The 21553-nt window shown below is 38.5% G+C and overlaps 1 protein-coding gene across 3 annotated transcripts in view; it reads left to right on the top strand.

Annotated features, from left to right (window-relative positions):
• The window catches only part of GABRB1 (gamma-aminobutyric acid type A receptor subunit beta1), a 130016-nt gene that overhangs the window by 42989 nt on the left and 65474 nt on the right, over positions 1–21553 (top strand). For 2 of the 3 annotated variants that reach the window (XM_080590055.1, XM_080590057.1), the window contains exon 4: positions 21213–21433. The exons of the other annotated variant lie outside the window; for it this stretch is intronic. In XM_080590055.1, coding sequence (XP_080446181.1) covers positions 21213–21433 — 221 coding nt within the window. The remainder of the gene's footprint in view (positions 1–21212; positions 21434–21553) is intronic. 3 annotated transcript variants of the gene reach the window in all.

Here is a 21553-nt window from a genome sequence, read left to right as displayed (position 1 = left end):
AAAGGTCCTTGTCAAGCATAAGTCTGTGCTTATACAACATGCAATTTCTTATGAACAGAATATTCAGCCTCTTTAACTTTGCATAGTTTATACATACAAATTATAACTTTCCTTGGTGTGATCATTATCCAGTAATGCTTGTTAACTAGTGAAATGGACTACTTATATTAATGAGAGTATCTGAACTTTACGGTAGGCCATTTAATTCTGCTTCAGTTACAAAGCAGAGTTGTGAAAATTCTCAGAACTAAGTGTATATAAACAGGGAAAAAAAAAAAAAGAGAAATAGAAGGGCAGAAAGAAGACTCACAACAATGATCAAATGGTTAGCATACATAATCACAGGATTTACATTCAGATTCTCCAACAATATCCCGAAAGCCTACCTACTCATCTTTCCCAGTAAACGTTTTGGAAATTACCTCCTCTCTGTAGGACAAAAAGTACATGCTGCCACATGCAGTGGAAAGTAACAGCTAAAGGAAGGATTATAGGTTGCCTTAACTAAAGCATTGATCCAGTCTGGCATCAAAAGCCAAATTTAGATTTCAGCATCTGTGAAATGTAAGAGTTGTCTTTATTAGATCAGGGAGGTTGCCTGCACATGACACTACCAGCCATTGTAAATTAATGCGTTTGTCAGAAATGGACATCGATTTCCAAAGGCAGTCACCACCTGTCCTTACTAATTTCTCTTTGGAAAACTGGTTTGCTGCTTTTTTTTTTTTCTTATGAAACTCTGTAAATCCCGTGTTAAGTTTCTTACAATAATAATTTTATGGTTTTGCTGTTGGCTCCATGACATGTCTTTTCACTATATTTCAAGTATTTACAAGCTTTCAGAGTAGATAAGCTACAACCCTCTAGCCCAGTTTGGTTGGGCATGTCAAGTTTGCAAATATAAGCAGTTACTCTCTCACCAGAAATCATAGTTCCTTTTAGGAAAGGGATCCATATCCCATTGACTCTAAATTTGGTTAAGGAAGGAAGAAAAAGTTTGCTCAGTGCTTATATTTGAGTGGCAGCAGACACAAATTTTATTTTAAATAAAGGCTGAATACTCTTCCTGACGAGAGTGTAATTGAAAAGTTATTAAAGGTACCTGAGACAAATAATGTCAAAGTTTAGTAGATCAAATTATGAGTTCACATGAACATCCCTGAAGTGTATATTAGGACTTGTGAAGTTCTAAAAGAGCAATCAAAATTTTAAACTAACAATCTGTAAAAATCAGGAGTCTCAGAAATAGTTCCTGCAGGACACTAACACTTTTCTAAATTTACAATAAACCTTATGGTGTTTCTCCTTTATTTTATTCTCTCAGATTTTCCCAAGACTGAAATTAAATCTTCCCTTTTCTCCGCAATTGCATCTTCCTTTTTTCCCCCAACATCTCCAATGATAATTTTATTTCTGATTCCATTTGATTTTTTCTCTCTTTTTCCCCTTTCAGATGTTTTATCACCTTAACCAGCAATCTCTTCTGTAGCATTTGTTTTCAATCTAGTTGTAGCAGCTCTGTAAGGCTATGCAAAAGCCAGGCTGCCTATTTACCTAACAAAAGCATTTTTTTTTCAGGCAAAATGAAGATGCAGAATGCACTGCATCCAGAATTTGTACAGACTCCACATTGATTCCTTCTGTGACTTTACAGGAGGACAGACAAAGAGAACCAGGAACACCCTGGCTTGGATAGGAAGTATCTAATTGGTCATAGCCACACAAAACAGCCACATTTTAACAGTAAAAGCTGATAATAAAAGAATATTTCCAAATAGATGAGAGAGCAATGCAAATGCTATCTTAGTCCCTACAGCTTGTTATGTTCCAGCATCATAACAGGGTGCTTTCTATTATTGAAGCATGTCTTCTTTATTAAAGAAATATATTATACCTTGGACAATGAAAAGAAAGGGAAATGAGCTGGTATTCTGAAATCAAATGTCAGATCTTCCCCTCCTCTAAGTTTGCAGGTTATAAAAAGCTTAGCTGGAAGCCAATTCTTATATCAGGATATACACCAAAACATTCTTATAGACTTAATACTTGAACTACATACATTTCTATGGTAGATACCTTAACATCAAATACAGTGGCCAGAAAGAAATATTAGTGGAAACAACAGCTAATGATACTTCTGAATATACTCTAGATTACATCTGCATTGCTAAGCAAGCAGCTACAGAACTTGATTCCCAAAATGTTTTTGCTTAAAGGATTATAGTAAAGGACACTTTTCCTTGGTTTTCTTCACACTTGAAAATAGAAGAAAATCTAAAACAAATACAATACACCTGACTTAACTGTTACCTAAAGTGACTCAAAGCTTTCACTGTTATTTCTTTATCTTTACTAATGTGAATTTAATCACAGTAAAGTGTTCTGGATTAATTCTTCATGAGCTCTATTTCTGTCATTCTTCTGCTGAGACATGACAGCATTTCATGGTTAAAAAAAAATTAATCCTCATTATTATCTGCTGACACACTTTAATTAAAGAAAAAATAGAAGTACACACATGCTATAACTAGAACATTACAGGGTAAAATAACGTAGGAGATTCTCTCAGAAAAATACCTTATGTGAATTAAATTATTTTCTGGGTTACCTTCACATATGTGACAGAGAAACGGTTCCCACCTCATGGTAGTTTAAAACCACTGACCCAACACACGTCAGTGAGAAATTTCCCTTCACTGTAGGTGAAGAAATTACAAAATGTCCTTTGATCTACTTGAATTTTCTGGTCTACATATTCAAAATTAAGCATTACAACCCAAATTTCAAATAAAAAATCAGTGGAACAAAAGACAGTTTAGAGATAATTACAAGACACTTGAGACTTTTAACCATAGTTGTCTTACATAGTCACATATAATTCTACTTTAACATCAATTAAATGCTAAGAAATTTCCTGTTCAAAAAGGAATGGTAAAAAAAAATGTGTGAATATATAAGAAGAAATTCAAAAATTCAATATCACGTGCTACTTTTAATAAGGAGCTTCTAACAAAATTTTCAGTTCAGTACATAAGTATTACCTTTTTGTATTTAAAACTTATGCATATCACAGGAACAGGATTAAAGACAAAGGACATAAGTTACAATACGTGAGAAATTCTGACTGAACATAAGGATGAAGGGCAGTGAAACACCAAGACAGGTAGCCCAGAGAGGTTCTGGAGCTTCCATCCTTGGAAATACTCAAAACTCAACTTGTCAAGGCCCTAGGAAACCTGATGTAATTTGACATGCTGTCAGCTGGAGGTGGTTCTGCGGAGGTTTCCTCCAACCTGTGTCATTCTGTGATTTACATATGAACTTGTAGGTATAGTTTATAAAGAAACTGAACACCCACATGCTTTGAAATGTTCAGATGGAACTTTGGGAAGGTCTTTCAGAACAGAAGATTTTAAAAAAGAAAAGTTCATGAATTCTCATATTTTCTGCCATCTTTCAACCACTGTAGCATAAAAATTACTCCACATCAACAGTCTGATGTATTGATTTTTTAAATGATATTTTCCATTACATATTCATCTATACTTAATTAATGATAAATTGTTAGGTGGGGAGTTTCTTTTAAAAAAGAAAAGTGAGGTGCCATTTGCTCAAAAATATTTAAGGGGGATTTTCATTTTAGCAAGAAAACTGAAGTTTTTAGTTTTGGGTGATTTAAAATTAATAGAAGTGAAAGGTTTGTAAAAAGGGACTCCACACTTGAAATATTATTCAAGGAAGTGATTTCCTGAGCTGTCTTCTGATCCCTTCTGATCAGTTTTCTGATCTCTGAGGAGCCAGCCTTCACCTGATCCTTCACCCTCATGCCCCAGTACTTCAGATTCCACATCCTCTCCATGTTGAGCCATATCGTTCCCCAGAAAAAAACATCATGAAGGTTTGGATGGTTGATGATGACAATTCCAATAAAACATCTACAGACTACCCTACTGTTCACCCCCTATCAAAGGGGGATATTTTCATCAGGCAATTTAAACCAAAATTGTCTCTTCCTGTCTGCAGGGAGCAGCACAGCCTAAACTCACAGCTTGTAGGCATTGCTGGAGTTGCCACGAATATCTTTGAAGCTGGGGGAGGGATGAGTTACTGTCCTACCTGAAGAACACGTCAGGAAACAGCCCACAGCTTTAGGAGCGGCAGATCCAGCATTCCCAGCTACTGTTTCAATGCTGACAGTAAAACAGAGTATTTGTCAGAAGTTAATATTTAACAGTTAGTTCTCATCAGCGTGTAAAGCAAAGGCATAGCACTGAAAGTCAGAGCAGGTAGCCCAGTCAGTGTTGACCTGTGAAAGAGCTCTATCCACTGCACACAACTCTCTTCTCCTGGCTTCCTAAACTCACGTCAACCTGAGCAGCCAGAGCTGGAACTGGCATTCAGAACCCTACTTCTTTACTCACCTGACCTTCTCTGCAACTGCCCCAGTTTGAATTAATTTCCTTGATGATATATTGGGTGACACCCAGTGTTCCCAGCCCTGCTTGCTCATGGACAGCAGGGTTAGCACCTCCCTGACTCATCTGCAATACATCACAGCAGGATCATATTTCACCTATTACATCTGCAAAAGGGTGGCGTATTAGACTGATAAATATCCAGCTCCTTTCTTCTTTTCTTTGTCCCATTCCCCAGTGAAGTCTCAGCTGGTAAAATAAATCCTTGTCGTTACTCTCCTAGTCCATGACCTTGTCCTTTTGAGTATTGAATATAATCCTGCTTCTATTACCCCAACATTCAGGATAATCATTGTGATATTCTTATACTCCATGATATTGACAGTGGCTCTCAGGTAAATACCAATTGAAAATCTGATTGACACATTTTGATTTTTTTGTTCCAAGTCATTAAAGACAAAATAAAAATTGGTCTCAAATCTGATCCTTGAAGATTTCCAGATGTATTCTCCCTTGGCATGTTTCTTCGATGTTCAGCACACACTACTGGGCCATCCCCTTTTTCCAATATCCTAACCATTCCACAGTTCTTGTAGAAGAACTTTAGTACAAGAACTTTGTTCTTGTGACTCCCATCTTCCCCAGTTTAGCTTGCACAATCTCAAGTGATTCACTGACCACCACATAGTTGATATCCACCACATTTCTTTTATCTAGACAATCAGTTATCAGAGAAAAATATGAAGTGACATGATCTACGCTCCCTGTCCAGATTCCCTTGTATGCCTGAGCCACAACTAGGAGCCATCTGCCAAGCGCAAAAGCATTATTTGTTCATATACTCACATTAGTCTTGGCCTTGAGCAGAGCCCCCCATACTGCTGTGGCAGAGCTCAGGCATCTACTTCCCCCCAGGCAGATCCTCTTTCAGTGAGGACACTGGGTGGTTGAAATGAGGCACAAGATTAAGTGAATTACTGACCATGGCAGAACCAGTGCAAATCAACATACATCTCCTGCAGTGATTCAGCAGGTTAAAACAACTGAAGATCAAGCAGAGATCTGCATGTTGATTTCAGTTCTGTGACAAACTTAATCTCACATCTAACTTTGCACACAGAAGTTGTGCTGTTGAAGTCAGCTTGCACACTTGCTGTCACACAGCAGCTGGGCAACTCAACAGATCTCTGTGATTCTGATCCTTGGCCTCTCTGCTATGGTTTTTAGTTGTGCTTGGCTTACAGTTGGATACCCCCCTACTGCAGAGAACTGTGGTAGGTCGGCAATATCCCCCCCACCCCCCAGAAGCAATTGGATTGAAATTAGGTACTAGTCGGGATGAGAGACCTTGATATAGCAAACACCAGCCAACTTGGCCATGAAAGTCATCTGCTGTAGCTTGCAGAAACTTCCATGCTTCATAATGTTCATAGCTCTCATAATGCCTAAAAGTGCCTCCCAGTGATGTCTTGGCAATATTTGCAGCTGGAAAGGAATTGGCTTTCAATCATTTTTTGGCAGACAACGTTGACACAGACTGCTAACCAGAGTGGTGACTAAGTCTGACTGAAAGATGTCTGACTGAAAAAAGAAACCAACATGCTTTGAACTGTGTTTTAAACTTGTGTGTATTCTTTCACTTTTTATGTAAGCAATCCATCTATAATAGCAGATCACTGTCTTGCAAGGAAAAGGTTGCAATGGAATTGTCTAAAACCAACAGTATCTGTTTTAACACTTGCAAACACAATCCCAAATGTCTGGGAGTGTCTCAAATACATATTTTGTTAAAAGTAGTCAGGCTTAAATCTTGGGCTCATCACTAGAACTGGGTGGTGTAACCATAGTGATTTTCCTTCAGTTGCTAGACTTTGGCTTGCCCTGAAACAGGGAAGGAAAAGGTCTGCGGAGAGATTTAGACAATTCAAGCAATATTGAACTGACACAGACTGCTGAACCTACATTGATATTGCAGAGGAACAAGGATATTTATGACAAAAAATCTTTGCATACAGAACTTGAGGCAGTAAGGAATACAGTTAAAAACTGACCAAGATTAAATAATTGGAATGGTTCCTGGAAATACAAAAAAAAAAAAGAGAGAGAGAGAGAAATAGAAGGCATTGTTCCCACACAGAACACTAGGAACACTAATCGTAGTGACCTTTCCCACTATGGGAAAGCTTTTCCAAAATACCAGGATGGTGATATAGGACAGGATATCAAAAACAAAAAACAAACAAACAAAAAAAAAGTGCTGGGTGGGAATTAAGCTTACTGAGCTGCTCCCTGAGACAAGACATAAGTCAGAAGTGTTATCTATGTCTCAAAACTGCAGCAGCTGTCATTGAAGCTGGCAATTTCCAACATTTCTCTAAGCCTATAGAATTTCATTTTACTACAGCCAAAGCCAACTTATTCTCCCATCCAGCCCCCTACACATTCTAAGTAAGATTATATATGTTAAATTAACTGTCAGAGTTCTTGCAGAAGCTACAGAGCTCTTCCTCATCTGATGCTATTTCACTGCTTGATGCACAGACATTTGTTTGCCTGTTTTAACATGTCTGCAATCCAGGAGAGATCCATGAGTTAACATTCATACAGCTGTCTTAGAACAACAGGGCTGTTGTGCTACCCAAGACAGGAGGTCCTCTATAGTCCTGTCTCCAGTAATGACCAGCATCAGATACTATGTGAAAAGATACAAGAACCCTCCCCATAGCTTTATGGGTCAGACTGAAAATAACAGGGAAGTTATTGTACCCTAAACCATGCTAATTTATATTCCTCTCAAGACTTTTTCATGACACATTTTCCTCAGCCTGTTTTTAAGACTGCAAATTAGGTGTCAGATTCACTTCTATCATTAAAAATAGCAAACTGAAAAGCATACCAGGAAAGTCATTGATTTCACCCATCTTAAATTATGAGGAAGTAGGGGGGAAGATTTCTCCCTGAAAGCAGTAGTGAGTGCTTGAATGAGACCTGCTGCTGGCTTTGTGCTCTAGAGCTCAGAGTGGTGGGGTTGGAGGCAGGACTGTCCTTTTCTAGTGGTAATTCAGATTGTTAGAGCAAGCTCATCCAAGTCCCAGAGTCACTACCTGATTTTCTATCCTGCCCCAAAGAAATTGCATGCGGCAAGTTTACTGTAGGACATTTTGGAAAGCCAATCTAGTAAAAGGAATGAAATACTAGGATGAGAGTTAGCAAAGAGAGGCAGAATTGTCCCTAGCTGTTTCCTAAACACCATTCTCCACTCCATTTATTAGCTCTACAGTTACTGTTTGTAAAGAGTCAATCTCCAGGAAACAGATGTTCATATTAACCTGAGATACCTAGAGATATTGTAATCAGCTGAAAGCAAGCAAGAAAACATACTATTTCGTAGTTTGGTAAATTTATTACTGTACTCTAACAGGTACCAAAGCCATTTGTGCTATAAATAAATGACAAACTAACCATCTACCCAGAACAAAAAAAAAAAAATCCATCTGGAAAGTCCTGCAACTACTGTGTTTATCTCTAAGCCTTTCAGCAAACACTGATGTAAATCCATTAATTCTCTAATCAAGCTTTATGTGATCTTGTAAGGCAAATAACAGGTGATATATATGGAAAAGGTTCACTCCACTAAGGCTATATCTGACGGCACCAGTAGCCTTAACAGAAGCCATTTGCCATGTTCCTTCATAGCTTTTGTTACTGCATGGCATGGTGCTGTGTCCTACTTTGTGATGGAGCATTAGTCACCTAGCCACCTGTAAGTGCCTTATCTCCATCTAGAAGTCACCAGGCAGAGCCATTTTATTCCAGAGAAGAATTAGAAATTGGAGACTTGCCTCCAGAACCACAAAGAAGAATCTTCCCATCGTCTCCATCACTGCTCATGTCATGAACAGCATCATGATTTGGTCACCAACTCAGCCATGCAGCAAAATTGACAAAGAGCTGGTTTCCTGTCCTAGCTTCAGTTTCTTACTACCATCTCCTCCTTGCCACAAGTCAGCTTTACAGGCGCAAAAGAAGAGCTACAGCTCTCCCATATTTTGCTTCTCTGCCAGTACGCTTTGCTGCCATTGCTTTTCCATTTATGTCCACAAATACCTCATTTATCTTCAGAAAAGTCAAGCCTTCTGAACCTCCACTTTTCATATGCCTCTGACTCCAATGCCTTTGATCAGCTCTGTAATAACTTAAGCAAGTCCTACCAAAAGCAGCTGTTGGGAGAACATTACATTTTAGCTTTAAACAACAGTGGCACAGACCTACTCTTCACATAGCTTGGCCAGCTGCATGAAGAACATTTCTGGCTGAATACAAGTGGGTTTTAACAGAAAACATGTCTTTCTACTCAGTGGAGGCATTAAGGAAAAGAAACAGAAAAATAGTCATATTTGTAGAAGAAGGAATAAAAACATAGGCACAATTTGAAGTGCTTGTTTCACTCCTGAAAGCACACTGAATTTCCATTCCTCTATGGGATGGAAATTGTCTAATTTGCAAAGCAGTGAAAACTTACCAGGAGCAAGCAGCTGTTTGCTTGTTTTTAAATGAAAGAAATTCATGAGGACTTTTAGCTGACATGGTTAAGGCACTGCAATGACTCCAGAATTAAAAACCCCAGAAGTAAACATTGCCTGGCCAACAAACTATGGATTTAGGAACCCTCAGTACTCATCAGACTCTCTGGCATGTATCATGTCAATCACAATAAATTAAGGACACACCAAATCTGCATCTTGTGTGTCAGTGATCAACACATATGAGTCACCATGAGATGTTTTAACTTAACCATTCATACCGTGACACAGCTGTCCATAAAAAACACTAAACGAAGTAAAGCTGAGTGCAAAAACACTGCTATATGTACTGCTGCTGCCATGTCAGGATGGACCAAGAAAACTAACATTTCAGTAGAATAATAATAATTATTATTATTATAGCAATAATAATATCTCTCAGAAAAGTTTCCAGTCTGCCCTTTTCAAAAATCACCATGCAGGACAAGCTTCAGAGCAGAGCCTCAACATTCAGCAACCATCTCTAGCAAGTAAGGAAAAGCTGAAGGGCCTGCCTGCCTTTCCTTTGGCAAACAGTTCAGATATTAATTTTTCTTTAACTTAATTTATCTTTTTAAGTACACACAAGACTTTTTTCTGCTGATAACGAAGAAACAAATGCCAGATAATACTGACCAGTTTAATAAACAAACGTAACCAATGCAAGTTAGCAGATAGGTCACCAGATGCCAAGTCGCAGACTTTGGGTGCCACAGTCATTCAGCAAGTGTCAGCACAGCCCTGGCAGCAGATCTGAGCTTCTTCCATCACTCTGGCCTGGACACTGTAGAAGGGCATTACAGAGCTAACACAACTAGCCTCTTCCGTAGCTCCAAGCATGGCCCCAAACTGCTGACTTGTCCTGGTTACTCCTGGTCTCCTATGACTAACAATCAAAAACTTCAGTGACATTTGCCTTCAGCTGAGAACAATAAGCGTGCTCTACAAACTTTCACAAGTCCCTATATTTTCCTTGCCTCTTTTTTGAGGCTTTAAAACTGCTCTAGGCTGTAGCTTCACAGCCACTCTGAGCTGCTTTGCCTTCTCCCTTCACTGCAAGCTGTCTTTTCCTGCATTATCATTAGTATTTGGGTAGCCCTCATGGAGGTAGGATCAAGGAACTTATTTACATTTAAAAAAAAAATAGTATTGACAACGTTCATTTTTAAACTGGAACAATTTTCCCTGCTTCCTAACTAGCTATTACAATGTGTGCTGACCCACAAGAAAGGATGAGAATAGTGGTCATCTCGGACTTCAGTGAAGTGAAACCCTTCTGAGGCTTCATTCTCAGAGAGAGATTTTTCACCTTAAGCTGATTAAGGTGGTTCTTTAATTAAAGAAAATTGATTTTTGGTTTTGCTTTATCTTTAATCTTGTTTGCAAGACAACACTTTCCTAGGGTTTTGGTATATTGGTACCAACTTTCCGCATGAAGCTACTCAGTTTTCCAAATAATTACCTTTCCTATGTTTTCCCTAGTTACTTATTTTTCAGAAAAGAGACACTGTGCTTCCGTATCCTAGTCAGTACTCAGGGGTACTCACATGCCTTCAAACTGACTGATGAGTTATTATTGGTCTTGCTTGTTTTTCTCTCTCCTGAAATGCCTACACATACTACAAAATGTTTTGAAAAGTGGATTCCTATGAAGCTGGCAATGACACTGGATTTGTAGGGTTTTAATCAGATTAATCACATTAAATTGGCCAACTCAATTAGTTATCCAATTGGTTATGCTATTAGTAAGATAAAAATAAAACAAGATCCTTTATTAACACTCTAAAAATATCCTGGATTCTGTTCTGAGGATTTAGTGTCAATGATGCATGCATCTAAAGGCAAACTGAGTCCCTGCAAAAGCCAAAAGCAAGTTTTCCACAAAAAATTTGCATCAGTATTATAAACTCATCAACTACGATGTTAGATCATCATGTAAGCAGCTTAATATTTAAATTATGCAGCTCATGAGAAATCACAGGGGGAAGAATTTTTCTCAAGCTGCCTTTTGTAGAAACATCCTGGATGCGAGCCTTCGCAGCACGCTTGGTTTGCAGTGACCACAAGATGACAGATTCAGGATCTGGAGGACAGCTGGAAAAGTGAGCAACAGAGTTAAAACCCTGGACTTCAGGACAGTAAAATTTGGCTTGTATGGGTAATCACTAGGTAAAATTCCCCAGCAAGCTGTCATAAAGTGGAAAGGATTTTTAAAGAAAAAAAAATCTGAAATCCAGAAACAATCCATCCTGTCATGCATGAAGACCAGGAATTTCAGCAGAAGGCCTATTTGTCTAAGACAGATGCTTCTTGATGTACTGTAACACAGAAGGGAGCATACAAGAGATGAAAGCAAGGCAACAAAACTGGCAAGAAAAGCAACAATAAAGTTTTTGTGGATGAACAGCAAGGAGGGGCAGTTTTGCTTTATGTGAGAGAGCAGCTGGAATGCATGTAGTTTTGCCTTGGGATGGATCAGACATCAGTCAAGAGTTTGTGAAACAAGATTAATGGGCAGAAACACATGGGTTTTGTTGTAGTTAGTATCTGCTATAGACCTCCTGATCAGAAGGATGATGATAAGGTCTTCTTCCAAGAGCTGGAAGAAGCTTTGTCTTCACAGGCCCTGGTCCTCATGAAGGACTTTAACCACCCTGATACCTGCTAAAATGATGATACTGCAGGGCTTAGGTGCTCCACGAAATTTCTTAAATTCATTGACAACAGCTTTCTGGCACTAGTAATTAAGAAGCCAACAAGGGAAGGTGCTCTGCTGGACCTGATAGTTACAAACAAGGGAGAACTGGTCCAAGACATGGAAGTCAGAGGCAGTCTTAGCTTTAGGGACCATGAGATGGTGGAGTTCAGGATCCCAAGATGAGGTAACAGGACAAAAACCAGGACCCAGACCTGGATTTCAGGCGACAGACTTCAACCTCTTTAAAGATCTGCTTGGAAGAATCCCATAGGATATGGCTCTGGAGTAAAGAGTGGTCTGGGAGAGCTGGCTGATATCCAAGGATCAGCTTCTCCAAGTTCAAGAAAGATCCATCCTGACGAGCAGAAACTAAAGAAAAAGCAGCAGGAGATCAGCATGGATGATCATTTCTAATGAATTCAGACATAAAAGGAAAAGTACTAGAGGTAGAAGCAAGGGCAGGTGACCCAAGAGAAGCACAGAGTTGCTGTTCTGTCTTGCAGGCATAGGGTTGGAAAAGTCAAGGCTGACCTGGAGTTGAATCTAGCAAGGGATGTGAATGGTAACAAAAGACAGTTCTGCAAGTACATAAATAGAAAAAGAAAGATCAGGGAAAATGTGGGCACACTGTTCTCTTGTGGGGTCATGTTCTCTTCAACTTTCTGTCCAGTGCTAATAAAATTAGCACGCAATGTGTTATGGCTTACACAGTAGTGTATAAGATAAAATTCAGCAAACAACTTCCATCTGCTCCCAGGCTAACAATCAGCTCAGCTTTGCCTGCAGCACTGTTCACTGACACCATGAGGAATTCTGAGCTCTTATTGCTGTGCCATCCTCCATAGACCTGCAGTACACTTCCTAATGGGCTCATAGTTCACGCCTGCTGAGCTAACTGGAAATTACAAGAAAAACATCAAGTGCTTCGGAAACAACTGTTGTCATCAAAAAGGGCTCCTTTCCAATTCTCTTTCTTATTGGTACCAAGGGAAGTGGTGTTTGTTTAATTCTCCACTTTTCTGCAATGTTTTCACTTTACTGAAACTTTAACGTGCTGCATCTTTCCAGCAACATTTTCTTAGTTTTATTCCTCATATCACACATCAAGTGGTAGACCCTAAGAGCTGATCTGTGCCCACCTCCTTAAGAGTCATCCTTCCAGTCACCTTCCAGTCACAGTCTAAGGAGCCACCTTCAAGTAGTTCAATGCTAGAACCTCAGAGGTACTGTTTCCTACCAAATGCCCATCTTCACTCCTGTGTATTCATGCTTTCAGCCCAAGCTGGCTGAAATATGAAATATGTTGCAACATAAATTAAAGCTTGAAATTCCTTTACCTTGGAGTGCTTGCTCTGCAGAGAGGATGAAGACAGCACTACTTGGGCAAAATGTCACAGTCCTCAAATATCACTCCACTGTTCCCTTTCATATCTGCATATGAACACACACAAGGTTCTTCACCCAGAGGGTGGTCAGGCACTGGGACAGGCTCCCCAGGGAAGTGGTCATGGCACAGAGCCTGATGGAGTTCAAGAAGCATTTGGACAATGCTCTCAGACATATGGTATGATTTTGGGGTGCTCCTGTGTGGAGCCAGGAGTTGGACTTGCTGATCCTTGTGAGACCCTTCCAGCTCAGGATGTTCTATGATTCTGTGATCTCTTTTCTTCCCATACAACAAGCAGCGTGTTCAGGCCTCCCAGGCTAGCAAAGCTCAAATAAGAGAGCAAAAGCAGAGGGCAATTAAATGGGAAACCAATCCCAAGTACAGAAGTACTAACTCTTCTTTTCCACATAACACAGAGTAGAAAAGAGAAGATTTTAAGAGGGGGATTTTAGCCTCCTCTAAGTTAAATAATGGCAGATCAATGAAGCACAACTATCATAACAGCCCATTTAAATCTCAGAAGCAGTAATAAATACATGCATCAAAACACTGAAAAAAAATGCAACAAAATAGATGGTCTTCTTTCAAGAACTGAGAGATATTTTGCCTTTTGCTTTCCTTTTTTCAGTAATGATCGAAGACATTGGACATGATTCTAATCCCATTGTAGTTAAGGGGACTTCTGCCATTGACTGAAAAGAGTAACATTGGATCCCAATACAGTAATGATAAGTGCATTCATTTACAACATGCTACACTTATAATGAGTCTAATCTTGTTCCTGGCTGTGCTTTGAACAATAAAGGAAATCATCATTACAGCTATGCGGACTCCTGCCAGATCTCTGCTGCTTTCTGTAAGAAACAACTGTGATGCTACGTACTTAATTTAATTGTGAGGTTATAAATGCCAACAAGGTTTATGAGACACTTCTCTGGAGAATTACCAGTACTTCTGAAAAAGTGCAGGGCACTTCACTATCAACTAGAACTACCAAATAGATCAAACAAAATAACAATATCTTACACAACTTTTTATCCTACAGAAATCTTGCATCTTCAAGCGATTTGCAATTTTCTGACAGAAAATGTGATTTCTGCAAAAGTGAAGCTTGCTTTGAGAAAATTCTAATCCTGTTAAAAATATATAAAATAGTTTATCTCAACAAAAGATTTTTTTTTCCTATCATCCTGTAGACAGCGGAGCTTCCTAGCTTGTTTCCCTGACAGAAGTCTAGTTCACAAGAACCGTGTCCTGTGAAACAAGATAGCACATTGAATAATTTGAGTACATACTTCCAACCTTCTTCCTCCTCCTCCCACTACCTTAGGCTGAAGAGGGGAACGAGACAACATATGCTGCTTCAGTCTTCACTTACAAACAAAGCCAGAAGGAGCACTAACTTATGCCCTTAGAAAAAAAAAGGCAAATACAATCAATCACTACAACTCACCGACCTCCTTGCTTGGCTGGACTGCAGGCTTAATAGAAACATGTAGCTTCCCTGACATTTTTAGAGAACAGAATGAATAGAACATGAATTTTCTTCCTCCATAATTTGGGCAAAAATTTTTTGTACCCTGTATGCAATTAAACACAAAGTATGTATTGGTAATTACACACAATTTACATTCCTTTGCCTTAAAATAGCTCTTTTGAAGGTTAAGGGCATGAATCTTCCCTAGGTTTCCAAGATTCCAAGATGGACCAGAGGACAGTTGTTACTGAACAAACACTAACACCTTCCTCCGATGCCCTAGCATGCTTACAACATATGAATGAACATGCCTTTTCCAATTTGCAAGTACAGCAATTAACTTGTCTTAAACTCTACCTTTCCCTTCTCTGTATCCAGCAAACATGGAAGGTAATCTTCCCTAATTAATCACAGCTTGCAATCAATGCAGGATTTACATACATTGGTATTCTATATTTATGGCCTTTTTTCAGTCAGTATTAGTGTCCTGATCATCACTCCACATTTAATTTTAAATTGTGATTTCAGTTATGTTTGTCTTGATTAAGTTATACTGTATTTGGATTGCATTGCATCTCATTTTCTGTAGTGCTGCCAGATACTTGATTATTGGATGCTTCTCAAGGATATGATTTAAATTTAAGTTTGTTTGGGTGTACAGTATGTATTCCACCACTATCAATATACACTGTTATCTATTAAAAGTATGTAACATTGATGTGTTTCTCATATTTATTTTGCTGCACGGTGCCCTCATGCACAAACTCATCTAGAGTTCTAATCTTTGACATTGAATTGAGCTAGAACAGCTATGGATTCACAGAATATCCTTCCATTTACTATTTTCTGCTAAGAATTACATTCACAGTGTTAATTTTTTGCTGTTAAGACTTTGGGGATGTGTTTTGATATTCACTACTTAAACATATAAAACAGTAACAGAACTTAGACTGAGACAATCTTGGGAAGAGGGAAAACATTTTAGATCATGCCGCTGAACACTGCAAGTTAAAAGATTCCCACTATTTTCCTCTTAAAACATGCATGCCTGCAGTCTGTTAAACACCAAAGTGTGTGCCAGTATAGCAGACATTTATACTGGTCTTTTATTCTACTGGAGTCTGTAAATTAGCAAATAAGCAGGGTGAGACCAGCGTGTCCCTCAGGAAGTTAGATTATAGCAAAGCAACATATTTCACATGTTCTGCTGTGCTGAACTAGTAAACCACACAGTGAAAATTACCAACAAGTGGAAATTACCTAGCCATTTTAATGCATCTCTACTGGTTTCAGAGAGATGCAGAGGTTTATCAGGAAAGAAAATATCCATTATTGCCCTTACATCATCTATACACATTACACAATGAAACTATTCAAATATATAGTGAACAAAATAATAGAAATAAAAAAGGAATTAGCATTGTATGACAGATCTCCGCTATATTATTTACTGGAACTACAAATTGCTTTTTTTAACTTCAAGTACAAGAGGAATGAGTAGTCCATTCATTTTCTCTCATACAAGAAATTTATATTACCTAGGTGAAGAGTGAAGCTTGGTGCCAATGTTTATTTATGAGCCTGATTAAATTCAGATTAAGAAATAAATTTGCCAGTTAGAGGAAAATATGTTAGTTTCTCTTATTCACGTTTTCACAGAATCTTTCTCTTACCTGAGACTAACATGTAAGCATGTGTCTTAACCTATTACACCTCATTAAAATGCTTCACACAAGCCAAGCTAATGAGAAATGTCTCCTGTTTCTATCAGTATTATGTTATGGAAATTAGCTCAGCAACCCATCCACTTGAAGTCTACCAATTTTTAACTTTAAAATGAATTCAACAGTGAAAACAAGAAAAAAACTTGTTTATTGAGATATTTCTAAATATGCTGAGCATCTTTAGAAAGAGGGGAGACAAAGTTTTGTTTTTTCCAACTGTTTCATTTCACTTTGGAGCTACAGGAAGGCTTCTTAACTTCCACTGCCCTACATGGAGCCATTTCAACCCACCAAATTAACTCCTAGTTTAGTCCATACTTGACAGTCAGTTTTGGTGCAAAATTGACATGAGCTCATAATCCTGTAGGTTTTGAATGAAGCTCAGCTGAAGTTTGGGAAGCTTTTCTTAATCTTCCAAAGCTGACAAAGGGTAATGTAAGATAGTGTTTCCAACTGGGTTACAGGGTAGCATATGGAAGTTACTCCATGTAATCCAACCAGAAAAGTAATTACACACTCCAAAGGACCCCATCTAGGTGATGCCTCCTGTCACTCATCACATCCTACATCTGAAAACAATTTAGCTAAAATCAAAATGTGTTTATCGATAATGCGTATGTGTACCCATATGACAGCTTGTGTTCTTGCTCTAAGTTTTAAACCCAAAAATGGAGATGCCAGAGCCATCCTGAAGTCCAGCAGGCATTCTCCTCTCACAGTTCATGTTACTGATACACAGATTGACTTACATACTACAGTATACATCCATACACACTTGCTCACACCTTTTCAGTTTCATTAAAAAAAAAAAAAAGAAATCTGCACAATTACTGAGTAAACAAAAAAATCATCTAATTTTAACACATCAGGCTTCATCACATACAAAAAAAAAATCACTATACATCAAAACAATGTTATCACTAGTGCTTAGACATTTACCACTAGGAAGAAGACTATACCATAGAAAAATAGAGCAGCATTTCACAGAATCACAGAATGGTTTGGCTTGGAAGGGACTTTAAAGACCACCTCGTTCCGCCCTCCCTGCCATGGGCAAGGACACCTCCTACTAGGTCAGGTTGTCCTAGATCAGTTCCATCCAACCTGGACTTTTTGAGGAAATCATGGACAGCTCAATTATAGATACTGAAATATCATACATTTTCAGGAATATTCTAGCTTTCTTTTCTTTTGTTATAATAAGTACAGTTATGCAGAAACATTAAATGTGTTTCTAAAAACTGATTTTTTAAAGCTAAATTATTCAAATGAACAGTTATCTGCAGAAGCAGATTTCATTTCTTTCTTTCTTTTTATTTTTACATTGGGCTCTTCTTTTTAAATTCAGGATTAGAAATCCCTAAATGCAAACATTAAACATAGTCTGATTTATTTTCGCATCTAGACAGATGCTTGAGATCTTAGGAAGTTGTCATATAAACTTAAAAAATTCTGCAGCCAACCACCACTATAGATATGGAAGATTCAGATATTATTCATATACCCTAGAGCTTGAAACTACAGAATCCTGAACAAATTGTACAGGCTAGAAAGTGGTTAGTCATTAAATTCTCACCTCACATACACTACTGTAAAATATAACAAATTGTGGTAATAGAAAAAATCCCAAGGTGAAGCTAGCCATATGTTTTGCTGGTATTTGATTCCTCACTGATCAAATAGGAGAAAGGTAAGACTACATTCCATACAAATATATATATATTGCACTATTATAGTTCAGATATATTTTTTTCATCAAAATAACCATTACATAAAATTACGTTACCACTAACTTTAAACTTTTCTTTTTAAAATAAAAACTCACAATGAATAAGATTCTCACAAACACAATATACAACTTATTTTCTTCATTAAAATATTGAAGAGTAACTCTCTTGGGTTCTAGAGAATGGAAAGAAAATACAGCTCTTTCTGAGTTAAGAAACATTGAAATTCCTTTAAGATAAAGCTCAGGTTTGCTCTTCCCACTAGCACTTGTTGGTATGCCACATATTTCTATAGTACAACACAGCTGTGGGGCACAGGCTTATTGGCTCTCCTGCAGTGTCACCAACAGTAGTATTCTGTGTAAAGCACAGCTGGATGAAATAAAATTTCTGAGACAGACTGTGATGCTAAAAATAGCAATTTATTTTCTACCACTAGCCATAGCCAAGAGACTTTTTTTTTTTCCTGATCACATCCTTAAGATATCTTGTAGCCTATCTTGGCTATTTTTCTCTCTGATTGATTTTTGAGACCCATCACACACAGAAAATCCTCAATTTTTAGCCTTTTTCTCCAGGGTGACATGACAGTTTTACAAAAGCAGCTTTTAGACATGGTGAAAATATAAAGGAAAGCAGGAAGGGAAAAGAAGATAATTATGTGTAATTGGAATTTGTATTCCATCTGCACTGCAGACTGCATTGTCTCTGCTGAATTAGACAGAAGACAGAGGGTACCAAGCAAAGGGCTGAGCATTGAAAATTTAACTTGTATCAGACATTTATGAAACCTTTTCTATGTAAAATTGGTTGAAATAGGGCAGGATAGAAAAAAGATATATGAAAACTGCACGAGAATATTGATTTTTTTTTTCTCATTCAGCTCACATCTGGTCTCTGTGTATCTCTAAAATGAAGGAAAGGCAAGGATTTAACTTCTCTTTAAGTGCTTGCTTCTAACCCAAAGCTATCCAAATTGTACATCACATTCTCAAAAATTTGCTTCCTCTGGGTTCAAGTTTCTCCATGCTTTTTCCACCATTTAAATTACAAATCACATATTCAGCAGAGTGCAGTGCACAACTCAGCACATTACTCCTGTCACATAAACCTGTCAGTGCAACAGCCCCTTCAGCAACAGCTGGCAGGGCAGCATCAGCACATGCACTGTGCCTTCCTTCCTTACACTTAAATTTCAGTTAGAAACATAAAAGGTGACAAAAGGATTTATGTTGTTCTTTTTTATTATCATTATTGCTGTTGTTATTGTTTTTAAACCATACTGTTGTAGAAGTGGCAATGGATACAGTTATCCTTTCCCTCAGCAACCTTTGAAATAAAAAGTGAAATTGGGTGGTGACTTAAATTCGTACCACACTTGGCTAACGATTGGTAACTCATCAGCAGCTGAGAAGCCAAATAGTCCGCCCATCCAGATATTTCTGCAGCAGTGACAGTTACCCATGACAAAGGTTTTGACCTCTTTGATTCTCCAGCTGGAAGGTGGCTGTAGAGGCAAGGGTAGGTTGAAGCCTTTCCGCCTGAAGTTTCTACACATTGATCCAAGCACACGTGGTCAGAGTCAAGCCAGAGACTCCTTCACAGATTAAATTAATCTGAGGCAAAGTTAGAAATAAACAGTTGCTCTGTCCCCAGGGAACTTTGTAGTTCTGTGCTTAATCAGTGTGCTGTGAAAAGGAAAAGTAGCTGTCCTGACCTCCTCCTACCTGCTCCTAGTTATGTGGTCAAGACTTACACCTTCTGCATACCACCTCTTGGCTCTGCCATGGGTAACTATCCACCTTGCAGGCCTGAAAAGGGCACATCTAGGAGATGCTTGAAAATTGATGCTCAGAACTGATGTAAATTACATAATGTATAAGTCTGCTGATCACCAAGTCATGGAATGTCCTCTACACAAGGAAACTACTGCAGGCCCAGGGCAAGCACTATTTTTATTAATATTAACTTATTTTATTAGTGATCAGCCTGTAGTTTATAGCTCTGCTAGATGCAACATTCCAGGCAGAAAGTCTTTTTGAAAGGTAACAACAGTGCTTTGATTTTCATGGTAGCGGCACATTCTTAAGAAGCCGGTGAAGATGAAGAGAAGAAATCACAGACAGCTTTTATGCTATTTCTTCCAAAATTACAGTACAGGCTAGGGTTTGTAAGGATGACAGAGGTGAGGCCTTCTCTCACATAAAAGAAAATCTTACCCAACATCTATAAAGTTACTGCTCTTTTATTGCTAAATGCATGACAAAGTGACCTGCCACTTGAAAAAGGGGGTGGGAGAGAAGATAAGGAAGATAAAACCAGCAGTCCACATAGTGCTGTTCCAGACATTGTTTAAGAACTCCATCAGACATAAAGTATGTGGGCTTTTCCACATCAAAAAATTGAGTACCTTTAAAATGACTAAATGCACAAAGTGAAAGACTTGAGGGAGTAAGTCAGACCAGAAGTCTTTTACAACAGTTTCTTTTCTGACCATGTGGAAAGCTGAAGGACTTCGTAAATGGTACTTCCCCTAAGCTACAGTGTAATAGTCAGGCAATGTTCATTTTCTATGCAGTAATGTTTGATTGCCAAGGCCAGAAAGCATCACATTCTCTGGGCTCAGGTGAGATGTGCCCAGCTACCAAAGGTCATTACACCTGGAAACTGCAGCACTCACAGCATGAGAAATTGTTCATTATACTTTCTGCAGTCATTTTGGCTCTTTCTCAGACGCACTAGGGACTGCTGGCTTTCTGGATTGTGGGGGGAATCTTTCAGGATGAAGACAGCAAATATCAAAAGGTGTTTTCAATCGTGTTCAAGGCTATTTGACTGAGGTCAACAAAACCCTGTTTTTTTCATGTTAAAGAAAACCTATCAAAAGATGGCAAGCATGGTCTGTAGACCGGAGACCCTGTAGCCTATAGACTGAAGACCCAAACATACCATGCATTCCCTCTGGCACAAGAGTTTTTTTAAGCCCGTGGCCAGGAGTGTTGGGGTGGGTGTTCACTGCCACTGGGGAGTAGTGTGAAGTTCAACATCAACACAAAGAAGCCAAGACTCGTGGTCATGGTTATTGACGACATTGCAATGAACCTTAAACTTCCTAGTGCTTTTCTGGTATTCAGCTACTGAGCAGAAAGTTATTTAAAACTAAATTTATGTTAAGTTATTCAGTATGCAAAATACAAAAAGCCTTTCTCATTTATTCTGTAGGATTACACCCTTACCATGTACTTCCAGCAGTCCTGGAGGGATAAAAGGCTTTCTTATTCTGGAATACCTCTGAACCTAACACTGGACAACAGAGTGGCTGACCAGCTCTGGGTGCCTGACACATATTTCTTAAATGACAAGAAGTCATTTGTCCATGGGGTGACAGTGAAAAACCGAATGATTCGGCTCCATCCAGATGGGACAGTCCTTTACGGTCTACGGTATGTTGTGATTTTTTGGTTTTGGTTTTGCTTGTTGTTTGTTTGCTTGTTTTAAATCAGACATATGGCTAGTGGTTGGTAAGTGCAGGTGTTACCAATGCTCTCCTTTTTCTTGGTTTC

This window comes from Anser brachyrhynchus (assembly GCF_964034855.1).
Source record: "Anser brachyrhynchus genome assembly, chromosome: 4".
Lineage (NCBI taxonomy): Eukaryota > Metazoa > Chordata > Aves > Anseriformes > Anatidae > Anser > Anser brachyrhynchus.
This window is presented reverse-complemented; position numbering and strand designations above follow the sequence as displayed.